Source organism: Eubalaena glacialis, chromosome 4 (genome assembly GCF_028564815.1).
Source record: "Eubalaena glacialis isolate mEubGla1 chromosome 4, mEubGla1.1.hap2.+ XY, whole genome shotgun sequence".
Taxonomy (NCBI): domain Eukaryota; kingdom Metazoa; phylum Chordata; class Mammalia; order Artiodactyla; family Balaenidae; genus Eubalaena; species Eubalaena glacialis.
The window spans coordinates 66,673,107-66,686,173 of record NC_083719.1 but is presented as its reverse complement, the minus strand read 5'-3'; the positions used below and the strand labels follow the sequence as shown (position 1 = coordinate 66,686,173).

At 38.1% G+C, this 13,067-nt stretch overlaps 1 protein-coding gene across 1 annotated transcript in view; it reads left to right on the top strand.

Moving 5' to 3' along the window:
* HAPLN1 (hyaluronan and proteoglycan link protein 1) overlaps window positions 1-13,067 on the top strand; it is a 68,258-nt gene that overhangs the window by 32,181 nt on the left and 23,010 nt on the right. The window contains exon 2 of the mRNA XM_061187977.1: window positions 6,834-6,959. Within this exon, the coding sequence (XP_061043960.1) occupies window positions 6,860-6,959 (100 nt within the window). The 5' untranslated portion in view covers window positions 6,834-6,859. The remainder of the gene's footprint in view (window positions 1-6,833; window positions 6,960-13,067) is intronic.

Sequence of the window (13,067 nt, the reverse complement as noted above, 5' to 3'; positions counted from 1 at the left end):
ATCCAATATCAAATAATGTAATAAATATAATAAATACAGGGAAAAGAGAAGAGAAAAAAATGAAGTTACAATGGATGGGTAAGATTTGTAGGTAACAAATGAAGAAGTAGAAGCAGAAAAGCAAAACAAAAGATAAGAAACATCTTTGAAATGAAAACTTTAGGGGCAAAATGGAAATTAAATAGGCTGATTTCAAAGTATGGAGGAGGAAGGAAAAAAGTCATAAAATTTAAAATGCAGCTTACTTTGAGAGTCGTGAGGACCCTAGGTTCAATTATTCTAAGGCTTTAACATTACCGGACACCCTGGTGACCTCGTAGTCTAGAAACGGTCGGTCTGTTGCTTCCTTGTCCTTGGCGTGATCCTTTCGTAACTCAGCTTTGACTCCCTGAAGCTCAAGCACGAGATGAAGAACGCCTGGTATTCTTAAAGGCTTAGACACGTGGTTCTCCAATCTGAGCCTGCGTCAGACTCACCTGGAGGAGGGGGCAGGGCTTGTGAAACACTGCCAGCTGGGCCCTACCCTCAGTTTCTGATTCAGGAGATCTGTTGTAGGGCCCAGGGAATTCGCTTTTTTAATGAGTTGCCTGGTGCTGTTACTACTGCTGCTTCAGGCGCTCCTCTGTGTTTTGGTTCCTGCACTCATTCCAAATAGTGAACTTCTTTTTTTAATTGAAGTATAGTTGATTTACAATGCTGTGTTAGTTTCAGGTGTACAGCAAAGTGACTCAGATATATATATATATATATATATATACATATATATTCTTTTTCAGATTCTTTTCCCCGATAGGTTATTACAAAATACTGAGTAGAGTTCTCTGTGCTATACAGTAGGTCCTTGATGGTTATCTATTTTATATACAGTAGTGTGTTATGTTAATATGTTAATCCCAAACTCCTAATTTATCCCTCCCCCGCACCTTTCCCCTTTGGTAACCATAAGTTTGTTTTCTGTCTGTGGGTCTGTTTTGTATATAAGTTCATTTGTATCATTTTTAGATTCCACATACAAGCGATAGTGAACTTTTTAGAACTCACCTGCCTCTGAGAAGGAGATATCTTTAGTTTGCTATTTTCTTACATTTATCTATGAAAACTGATCAGGTTTGAGGTGAACCATGCCAGCTTGATAACAACACCTTAGTCTGCACAGTTTTTATACTTTTCAAAAACACTTTTCACCTTGGGGAAAAAAATTATTACTATTTTGTAGGTGAAAAAATTGAGACCTGATGTGTTGATGATGAGACCTGGTATAGAACTCATGGTTTCTTCCTCCTGACCTAGGACTTTTTCCAGCTTCTTAGGTTGCCAAAGGATCACGCCAAGGAACCAGTAGACTGACCATGGCCTGAGAAGGAGGTTACCACAATGTCTGTGGCTAGACATCTAATTCAGGGCATCATAAATTCTCTTCTACTTCTTCAGTAGTTTGCACTTTCATAGAACAATGCAAGATGACAGGGCAGATGTTTTGTTCACTTGGAGTTTATACAGACTCACTCCCTGAGGGTAGTTACTGTTGTATAATTGAACACAGATTTTTTTCATTCATGGCTTCTCTTTTGATCATTGGGTATATTCCAAGCAGTTCTGCATTCTGCCCCATTGTGTGCAGTAAATCCTGGGGCTTAGGTAAACACCCAGGGGTCCCTCCGCACACTGAACAATTCAAATGCATCAGTAGTCTTAGTTCTTTAGCCATCATTTGGGTCAGTGGTCTGACTTCTGGATTTTACACACCTGCAGAGTCGAAACAGAAAACAAAGCCAACCAACAAAAACAAAACAAGTGATGAGTCAGCATAAGATTGTCATTAAAAATATATTGCTAAGTAAGTATAAAATAATCTACAATTTTAAAAAGTCTAAAAGTTATAATTCCATGAAATAAAGGCCATTCTAACAGAAAAATGGTCAGAGAAGTTACTTCAGAAAAAAAGAACAATTTTTAAAAGTTGAATTAATTCAACCTAATGAAAAAGTATACTTTTGCAGTCCCTTGTTTTTTTTTCATTTCACTGCACCACTGATCATGGACCATCTTCTGCCTGTAACTAGATCAGACTTGAAAGATATCAAGGAGGAGAAGATTCAGTCTATTGTAAAATAATTCTGTCCAATCAGATTCTATGGTTTGCTCATTCAGTTTCTAGCAACCTCTGTATTGATTCTCATAACCTGTAAACTAAATTTCAAGTGCTGAATTGAAACCTGGTGTATTTAATTATGCCCTCAATGGAGGGAAAAAAACAACTCTTCACCTGTCCTCTATATAACTACACACGTGATCTTCAAACAGTGTAAAAACTCGCCTCAGTCTTGGCTCCTTTAGTCCTGGTAACTGTTTCTCCCAGGTCCAGTTTTCCATTCGCCCTTCCTCTTGGCACACAGGATTGGGCGTGCAGTGAGGAAAGCATTCCAACTTTGGATGTACACACGTCTTGTGCCAACAGTGCTGTGATCAGTGCTATGCCTACAACCCAGTGAGAGAAGGATGAGGAGAAGCACTCCAGCTTGTGTGAAGCCTTGAAAGAGTTGTGAGAGCTGATGGCATTCCTCAGGGTACACCAGACACCAGTGATGGCGGTGGATTGTTCAGGCTCACATCAGACTGCCCAGATCCCCAGCTTCTCACTTTACATGATGCGGACTTCACCACTCTGACGTGTTTCCAGAGCTGTAAAATGTGTATACTAACATACTTCAATTGAGCTGTTCTGAGAAATAACAATTAAATGGGTGAAGCTACAAGGACAGTACCAGGCATGTACAGTTGTCCCCAGAGTCCTTGTGGGAATTGGTTCCAGGATGCCCTGTGGATACCAAAACCCACAGATGCTCAAGTCCCTTATATAAAATGCTCAAGGGCTTCCCTGGTGGTGCAGCGGTTAAGAATCCTCTTGCCAATGCAGGGGACACGGGTTCGAGCCCTGGTCCGGGAAGATCCCACATGCTGCGGAGCAACTAAGTCCATGCACCGCAACTACTGAAGCCCATGCACCTAGAGCCCATGCTCCACAGCAAGAGAAGCCACCGCAATGAGAAGCCCGCACACCTCAACGAAGAGTAGCCCCCACTCGGTGCAACTAGAGAAAGCCCGCGCACAGCAACGAAGACCCAATGCAGCGAAAAAATAAATGAATTTATTAAAAAAATAAAATAAAATGCTCAAGTCCCTAATATATTTGCATATAACCTAGGCACATCCTCTTGTATACTTTAAATCATCTCCAGATTACTTATAATAACTAATACGATGTAAATGCTATGAAAATATTTGAAATTAAAGTTTTGCTTTTTTGGTACTTTCTGCAATTTTTTCCCCAAATATTTTTGTTCTGAGATCGGTTGACTCCGAGGATGCAGAACCCATGGATACAGAGGGCCCTACTGTAATAGTAGTTCAGGAAATATGTGGCCTTAGCTCTCAAGACACAGAAAATAGCATACATGCCTTCCACTTTATTTCCCCATTGCCTAATACAATAATTTTAACACAGTAGGTGTTTAAGAAATAGCAGTCGGCCACTTTGGTATTAGACTGTTGGTATTGTATATCTTTGTGTCTATCGAACTATTAGACTTTTAAGTTGGGCAGATATCTTGCTTCCAAATAGTGGTTCAATTGTCACCAAAGCAGAACTGTAAAATCACAGTACTATCATGCCTGTGACTGTGAACACAGACATCTTAATCTGAACTCATCTTGAAGCTGGCTGCAGCATCACGGTGGCAAGGTTTGGTAGGCTGTAGAAAGAGACCATCAGTGTGTGAGCTGCAGGTGAATTAAGACTGTTAATTCAAGGCTGGCAATAACTGGTTCTATAAAGGCCCCCAAATTTCCTAAATTCTGCTCTTATCAAAAACTGAAAAATTTTAACCAAAAATACCTGGATATTCAGAGAAGACGTCATTACAAATGCAAATAAACAGGGTTCAGTGTCCTTCTCCTTTGAGGACCAGCACACAGACAGCTGGCACAGCCCTCATCCTCAGGAACCTCAACCTAGTGTGCAGTACCTCGTGTGTACTTGCAGTTTGCTTAAACACCTGAAAATTGTGTCCCTGAGGTTTGCTTTCCTAGTTTCATGTCTTTTGGTGACACAGTTGTTATACTGCCAGGGTAACAAAGACCATTTCCACTTTCTCCTACCTGGACTGCACTGATGCCCGTGTAGGGGTATTTGCACTGAGGATGTGCAATGTCCTCAGCTATTTTAATTAAAGATGGTGTGCGTGTGAATGCACGTGTGTGTGCCCACACGTGAGCCACCGTGGTGGTGCTCATGGCACCAGAGTGGTGCTGTAAACAAGGCAGGGCACGACCTTGCCACGAAAAGTGCCATCTGACTCTCATATGGAAGCCTTGGAAAAAAAAGTTTATACTCACATATAACATAAGTCAAAGTTTTCATATCACCTACGTTCAAGTAAAAGAGCCTAAATAAGAAAGGCAACAAAACAAATAACTTTCTCTTTCAGAAAAATAAGTGCAACTCAGAGTAGGTGTTGCTTTTGCCTAAGGCAAATACAAACATTGTCGCTTTCTTAGATGTGTGACCTCCAACAAGGTAACTGTGTCAGAAAAAATGGAAAGATTTGTCTCACAGGATTATTATAAGGACTGCATGAGCCATTACACGCACAGTGCTTAGCAGAGCACTTGGCAGATAGTAGACATTCAATTAAAAGGAACTGCTGTTATTATTATTATTTATCTCCAGCACTGCCCCCACCCCAGGATGTTTGCATTTTAAAATTGGGTCGTTGGATACTTAATACTGTGACACAATGGAATGAATCCTTAGTGATATAATTTTTAATACTATGATATGGAATTAAAGTAGATAAATTTGTGTGTGATATATTTTAGGTACAAATGAGTAAAAATCAGGGTGACTTCTGTGGTAGGATGCATAACTGTGTGTGTGTGTTTTTAGGGGGGAGTACACAACTCCCTATAAATTATACTGTAGATGTCCACCCTAATGTGCAAGATAATCTAGCAAATTCTCTGCCTCTGCTCATCTTGACCCTTCTTAGAATGTCTCCTTTAACAGTCAAAATTGTATGTTTTTCTCACACCCTCTCTTCCACATTTCCCCCTCTCCTCTGATTCCCGTGGTGAGCAAAGAGCACAGGACACCTCATATACCCGTTGGCCCACTGTCTTATGTGTCTGTCTATAACTGTGTCAATCATATTCCAAATTCCAAAAGGTCACCTCTATTATATCTGTTCACCCAAAGCGTAGTTCGGGGCTGGAAACAGGTAATATTTGTTAACAGTATTCCTATGGACAAAAGTCAGTTGTTTCAAAAAAATAATCATTTCCCAAGAAACCTCAGAGGAGCAAGCAAGTGAACTCCTGAAAACAAGATCAGTAAATCGGAGAGAATTTTGCAGGTGACAGTTTTAGTTTCCTGGGAAAGTAAGTTTCTCAATTTGCTCATCCACCATCTTCTTTCTGTGACATAATGAAGAAAAAGAAAAGGCTTAAAGCAAACATGAGAGACTGAATCCATAAGCATCACAACGATGCCGATTTTTAGAGGGGAGAAGGCAGAGAGGTACTGCTGTCCCAAGAGACTTGGGGGACGTCTGTGAGTAGCGCATTAGGCTCTGGAGAAGAGGCTGGCCTGCAAGGACCTCCAGGAACAGACTCAGAGCTCTTTAATAAGTATTCCAGGGAGTCAGGCTTTCCTGGAAAAAACAAACTAGTGTGAGAAGTCATTACTGTGCAATTTCAGTCTTAAAAATAGCCAAGTATTGTTAAGGCTGCTGTGTGCATGAGAGAAAAAGAAAGCTCTTGTTAATGTCTGCCTCAGCTTCCACATTAAAAGAGGAGCTACACTGAAAATCTTGCCTGGCAAATACTGCAAAGGTCGTCTGGTTTGTATTATTTGGAATCACTTTTTGGTCCTTAGAATGACGAAGTTTTGGGGGGATTGTGTCCCTTTTTGTCAAATCGGTCTTGCAATAAAGGACAGCCAGGCGATGGCTCAGCCTCTTTCACTCAGGACTAGAGCTGCGCCTGGCGGTCTATTTCAGCTCTTTATTTGCCTAATTGCCCTGCGAGGCTGGCAGGGACGGTCCCTGCAGCCGTGGCTCTGCTGACTGCAGAGACCCTACCTGGCACTCCAAGTTGATGTGTCAGCATTTTAGGTAGAAATGAATGAAAAATCAATCAGGATGACTGCAGTGGTAGCATACACAACTCTAACCTAGTTTGTCTATAATTTTCAACTATTCACCATAGACCCAAGCAGTGTTTAAGATGGTGAGTCTGTAACAAATGTGCTGCTTCTGTTTAATCAGGCATGTTTTTGTTTGTCCTCTTTTCTATTTAGAACAAGCAAATCTAACCTGCTTAGGAAGCCATATGTAAAATGAATGGATTCAGTTCTGAATTAAACCTGATGATAAATATTCATATGTAGCTATATCAAACTGTTTTATTAACTTATACTTCAAATTCAGAGGTTTAAATATTTTTGAAAAGTCTGTTTATATCCTTGCCACGTCTTTTTGTAACTTGCTATAACTCTCTACATCGAAACTATACTGTTCTAAATAAATTTCAAGATTTACAATTCTGCAAAGATAGAGTTAAACACTGTTTGGACTCTGGCTACATAAGAGAAATTGGAATTGTTCAAAGCTGCAGTCTTCAGCTCCCAAAGACAGCTACAGTAACTTTCTGAGCACATTGGGTTAAATATTTTTACAGACCCATTCTATGATGATAAGGCAGTAATAAGTTGTGCAGTGCAACACTCCAAAGGGTTCCAAATCTCACAAGCCTCTTTGTATGTGATGCTCTCACAGTGAAGAAGATTCTTTGGGCTACAAAGATGAAGAGTCTACTTCTTCTGGTGCTGATTTCAATCTGCTGGGCCGATCGTCATTCAGACAACTATACTGTAGATCATGACAGAGTTATTCACATCCAAGGTAAGGAAACACAGCTTCTCTTATGAAAGTCAAATTCATTTCAAGTTACTTAGAGTTGAGATGCTTGGTTAGTGCTTCTTAATTTTAGTTCTGCTGCATTGACTTTTCCTTTCAGCGAATTGGTGAACATGCTCCCTGGCTTCTGAATGCTATTGCATTACAGTAGAGTTAAGAATCGGGGACAATTAAAGTGGATTGGCTTAAGAATGTCCAACTGCAGGGAGTTGATGCAATTGTTCAAGGTTTTTCAGTTGCTATCTTCTAGGTAGAATGGAGGGTAGAAAGTTTATTTAGAGGCAAGGCAAAAGGGGGGGAGAAATAGGAAGTAAAACGTGAGATGTAAGGTCATTTTGTTAGAATCATCATTAAGAAAAACAACGTGAAAATGAAAGTCAGACAAGCTAAGGTTCAGGAAAAAGTAACTTACCCTATTAAAATTTCCTTCGGTAAAGCTTTAGTTCCCATAGACCAATGTATTGCCCTGCATATTTCTTTTCAGCTCAGCTGAATCCTAAGCCGGGGAGCTGTAGCAGGATTTGAGGCTGCAGTACAATGCAGCTATTTCCTCAGCCCCAGCTTCAGATGAGGGACATCCTGCATTAAGAAAGCTAAGAGACTTAGCTTTCCATAAGACTTAGCTTTCAATGTTGCATTTCAATGCAATAAGAAAAATATAATTCTAAAGGAGCTGGAGCTTCTCTCTTTGCCCTTGTATGCTGAATAATTAAAATAAGAATTACAGGATTTAACAGTTTAAACATATGATGGTATGAATTTTAGATGAACTCAGTTTGGGGACCAGAGGCATTATAAGTTTGCTAAGAGACATAAAACATCAAGTTATGGCTTCAAGGTCAAAAGTGTAGTCTCAGAAAACTGCATCCACTGTTGAAAAGTATGACTTGTGAAGGTCAAATGATAGTGTAGGTCTGGCTGGAAGTATTTTCCTGCATGTATTACAACTACCCAGATAGAATTCTGAATTCGACAATGTCTAGCTATTTTAGGCATTTCTCTTTCAGTTCTCTTTGTTTCTAACAGCTTTACGATTTTCACTGTTGGACCATAAAAAGGAATTACATAATCATAAGTTTTACTATGCAAGCTGCTGACTCAGCTGTTTCCTTTACTGTATATAGTAGAATCAAAGCTGTTTCCCAGAGACTTAAGATATTTACACATAGAGATTTCTGATGAGGGAGAACATCCTTTTAACATCAAGTCACAGAAGTCAATTCAGCCAGACAGTAATACCTAGTAATTGTTAACAACAGCAGTTTTAAATCCGATGGAGGATAAACTTTAGCAATGGTTTCAAGCCATTACTAGACTAGATACCTGTTATCGATGTATAAATCACTTAGTCTAAGTTTCATGCAGAGTATAAAAATATTATTTTAAAACTATATTAACATTTTAAAAGTTACTCCTGAAGGAAGCCTGTAAGTCAGACTCAAGTTTTCTCAGCAAGGAAAACTTCTGTTGCTCCAGTCTTTCCATTCCCATATACTCTGTTGAAATTTAGCGCAAAGGAATTGCTGACATAAGGTATCAGAATTATCCAGATTATTTGCCTACACTATCCAATTTTTTAAAAAATGACTTGCTAGTCCACTTCATTTTAATTGTAAATTCATGTTCTTAGAAAGTTGCTCTGAGTTTTCAAGTAATAAAACTACAAAAAAAAAAAACAACAACAAAAAAACAAAAACTACAAGACCTACATTTTGCTTGTGGAAATTAACACTGAAATGTGATTTGGGTCAATATTATGATGCTATGTCCATAGTTGAAATTTTTTTTTAAATTGCTCCAAATACCTGTTCTCATTAGTTTTTATCGAACAAAAAGTTTTCTTTTTACTTTATTATAGCATTCAGATTGAACTTTCATGTTCTCAGCCCTTCAGAGAAAACACTTCCAAATGGCCTGCCATAATTTCAGTCGCCTTTTATAACACAAAAATAAACCCACAGCACAGCAGATAATCATTAAAGCAGATAACCTGCATTACTTACTTGAAATACTGGATTATTTTCTCATATTTAAAACTTCTATTTATCAAACACAGCCCTCCAAAAACAAAACAAAAACATGGCCCAGAAGGAATTTAAGGGAGCGGAAGCCTTCATAAAATTTTATAAGAGTTTTGCAATCAAATGATTAAATTAGTAATGTGAATCTCAAATTCCCAAATTGTAGTGGTAAGCAGTATGAGCTTCTCTCAGTGACAGAAAATTATTCAAAATTCGTGTTACTACAAAAACACCTTTTCTATCTCTCATTTTTAATTAATTTTTTATTTTTGTACCTCAAGTTTCCCAGGCTTAAATAATACCAGGGGAATAATGCACATAATCCTCATATTCTCCTTGTCTGCCTTGATAAAGATGCTGACCACTTTGTTAACACGTTCTTAACTCTTATGCATAAGAGTTACCTAATTATTTTTTCTGAAGGCTTCCTCCTTATCTAGTTGTGGGAGATTCTATAGAGATATAGGCAAAAAAAAAATTTTTAATCTGGCTTAAAAAAAAAAGTCAGAATACCAGGGGAAAAAATGGTAAGTATAGATTCCTGTGCAAAGTGTTTCTATTGAAAAGCTTTCGATAAAATTGCACTTGTACTAATTCACTTCCTTTAATTTTTTTAATTGAATCAACTTGGTTATACAAGAAAGTAAACTACACTTGTCCATGGAGTCTGCTAAAAATTTGCAATCAAGATATCAGCTTCTGTATCATATACTGTTCACAGTGTGGGGGATAGTAATTTCCTCAAATACTTCTACAGGAAGAGATAACTGCTGTTGACATTGTCGCTATAACAATCTCAACTAATGGATTATACTCCTCATTTCATGATGTGCCTAGTCAAACAACTTCTCAATCCTTTGAAACTTGAGTTCATTAGGAAGAATTTTACATGGAGTACTAAATCACACAAAAGCACAATTTTTAAAATATTTGGATCTGGTCTAAAAAAACTCTTTGTAGACTTTCAATTACCAGTAGAAGTTCAGAGATGATGAATATACTTTTTAAAATACAACTTTTACGAAGACATTTATATGGACAGCAGAGAAATTTTATGACCATTTGCCTATTAACCAAAATAGCTGCAAAACAATTATAGTTATACTGAATACGTAACCGCCCGATCTTATCCATGGCAGCGATCCCGTGTTTCCTGCCTCTGGCATTCCAAGTGCAGGTCTTCTGATGACAAGTTCAGGAGTTTTTCCCCTAATGCCAGTTACTGGCTTTAGACCTTGGGCAGTTTACTTAATCTCTTCAAGTCTCAGTTATCTCATCTATAGAATTGGGTATAATCACTGTTATTTTATAAAGCTTTGTGAGAATTAAATTAGATAATATATGGAAAAGTGCTTAGTACCCAGAACACAATAAGCTCCAGTAGACGATAGTTGTTATCGCCATGTTGATTATTTCTTCACTGTCACAGAAAACTGATTTTCAAATAGAAAAAGGAGCACAAATACTGGTGGGAAAAGGTCATGCTTTTCAAATTCATTTGCTAGCAGAACCATATCATTACCTTAGTTCTAATGAAGTAAACATTTTATAAGTTGCCTTCTTTGCCCTCCTTAATTCCAGTTTTAAATTTCTCCAATAGTATTAAACATTATCTGATCACTTTTACTTTCCGTGTAGAAAATGAAGCTTTCCAAACTTAAGTAATATTCCCCTTAATATACTTATTAGGTGAACACAAATAAGCTACATTAAACTTTTTAAAAGAATAATAAGAGGAAATCTTAGAGATGAAAACAGTTCCCTTCTTTATAATAAGTAAAACTTATGGTCACTTTTCTCAAAAGATAAAGCAATTAGATTTTTTTAAAGAAAGAGTTGTCAGAAGTTCATCTCTGTGGGTGGCAAAAATAATGTAAATCTAGAATCCCTCACAGAAGTAGACACTCTCCACTCAATGTGGTTGGTTCCCCCTTCTTGTGCCCCAAACCACTCTTCCATCCTAGCTTAGCATCAGACTGTCAGCTTTGTAACACTTCAGCTATACAGTAGTTCCTGGCACATAGTAGGTGCTTAATATATGTGCTGAATACATGAATGAGTGCAATGAGACACTTCTAAATTACCACTATCATAATGAGCACTTCTCAAATCCTGTGGCATCCATGGCATTTAGCAACACATGACACATTGTGTGGGCCTAATGTACATTAATAGATCACTGCTTTCATTCTGTAATGTTGGCATAAAGTAAATCATAGTTTACAGAATTTAAGAACTTAAAAGGACTTTAATATAGATCATTGAGATCAATACGCCATTGTATAAATGAGGAAATCAAGACCCAGCACTTAAATGTTGCTGGCCCAGGTTGCATGGCTGATGAGGAGCAGTTTCTCTTGGCTAACCCCCTTCTTCAAATCTGGGATCATTTTTCACCTTCTTAATGAATGCACCCTGACTACTGTGCTCTTCCCCTCCTGTGGCATCCCGATCTATCTCTGATCTTCTTTTCCTTTTCTCTGTAGTCCTGGATATCTACTTTACTTATTTTTATGCAATTGTTTGTGTCCATCTCTGCCACAAGAACATATATCAGCTCCACAAGGGCAGGGATCTTTGTCTGATGTATCCCAGTCACCTCAACTAATACTGGGCACATAGTATAGGTAATCAATACATTTGTTAAATAAATTCAGGACCAAAATCTAGGAACTTTTCCTAATCAAGTCCTAGTCAGTCTTTCCAAATCTCAGGAAACTTTATGGTTTGTACGATGAGAGGCAGCAGATAAGGAAGAGGATTCTGAGTTTCGATAGCAATTTTTGTTTGGTCATTTTTTATTGCTCCCACACTGCACGTAGCGTCTTACAATCCAGGAGAATCCACCAGAGGCAGGATGCAGCAATCCTCCTAATGTGTGCACGAAGCTTTGAAGAGTATTTGATTTACATTTGGTCACTGCAATGCTATCGTGTTCCTTATGTAATATCTGCAGAGTTGGGATCTGGTGGTGCAGAGAGGATCAAAAGGAGTGAAGTGAATTTAATAATGGATGATCATAAACCATCTACAGAGCCAAAGTTTAATGGGAGAGCTAGATAAGCGTTCTCTCTTCCACTTAAAACTTGTTTGGACTCAGACTCCATGAGTCTGTTATTAAAAGTTAAATGATAATTTATTTTTTTCTTTTCGAGGCAGAGTACACTATCTGCAGCTACAAATGCAAAATCCATGAATATCAACTATATTTTCCAAATTGCATTTGGCTAAATGCATACACTGTTAATAATACTATCTAGAAATTATGAGCTATAAAATATTAGAGAATTTCATCATGAAATTATAAAAATTAGCAACATCCTAATTCTAAAATCTCTTCTTAATTTACTATAGGATGTGACACCAAATATGCTAATAAGAACCTACTGCTTTAAACACAGCCTTATCATTTGATCAGAATAAGAATATCACCATATAAATACAATAAATAAAACCAAAAGAGAAGAAGGAAAATGTATATAGGCATATACATACATATGTAAAAATACTGCACACATACATATATACACTTATTCGGCTTGCTATAACAGAATACCATAGACTGGGTGGCTTATCAACAATAGAAATTGATTTCTCACAGTTCTGGAGGCTGGGAAGTCCCAGATCATGGTGCTGGCACATTTGGTGTCTGGTGAGAGCTGGCTTCCTAGTTCAGAGATGGCCATCTTTTCTCTGTGTCCTCACATGGCAGAAGGGGACAAGGGACCGCTCCTGAGTCCCTTATATAAGGGCACTAATTCCATTCATGAGGGCTCCACCCTCATAACCTAATCACCTCCAAAGGCTGCATCTCCAAATATCATCACACTGGGAATCAGGTTTCAACATATGAATTTTGGTGGGGGGGGGGGCACAAATGTGTCGTCTACAGTAAGCACCTTAATAGGCATTGAGAATAGAATGATGACCAAAACTCACGGTCTTTGTCTTCATCAAGCTTATGGTCTAGTGAAAGGCAGACATTACTATGAATATAGAACTACTAACTGTGATAACTGCCACTCAATAAAGCAGTTTCTCTAAATTATAGGTATAAGTCAAGCATGGCAAT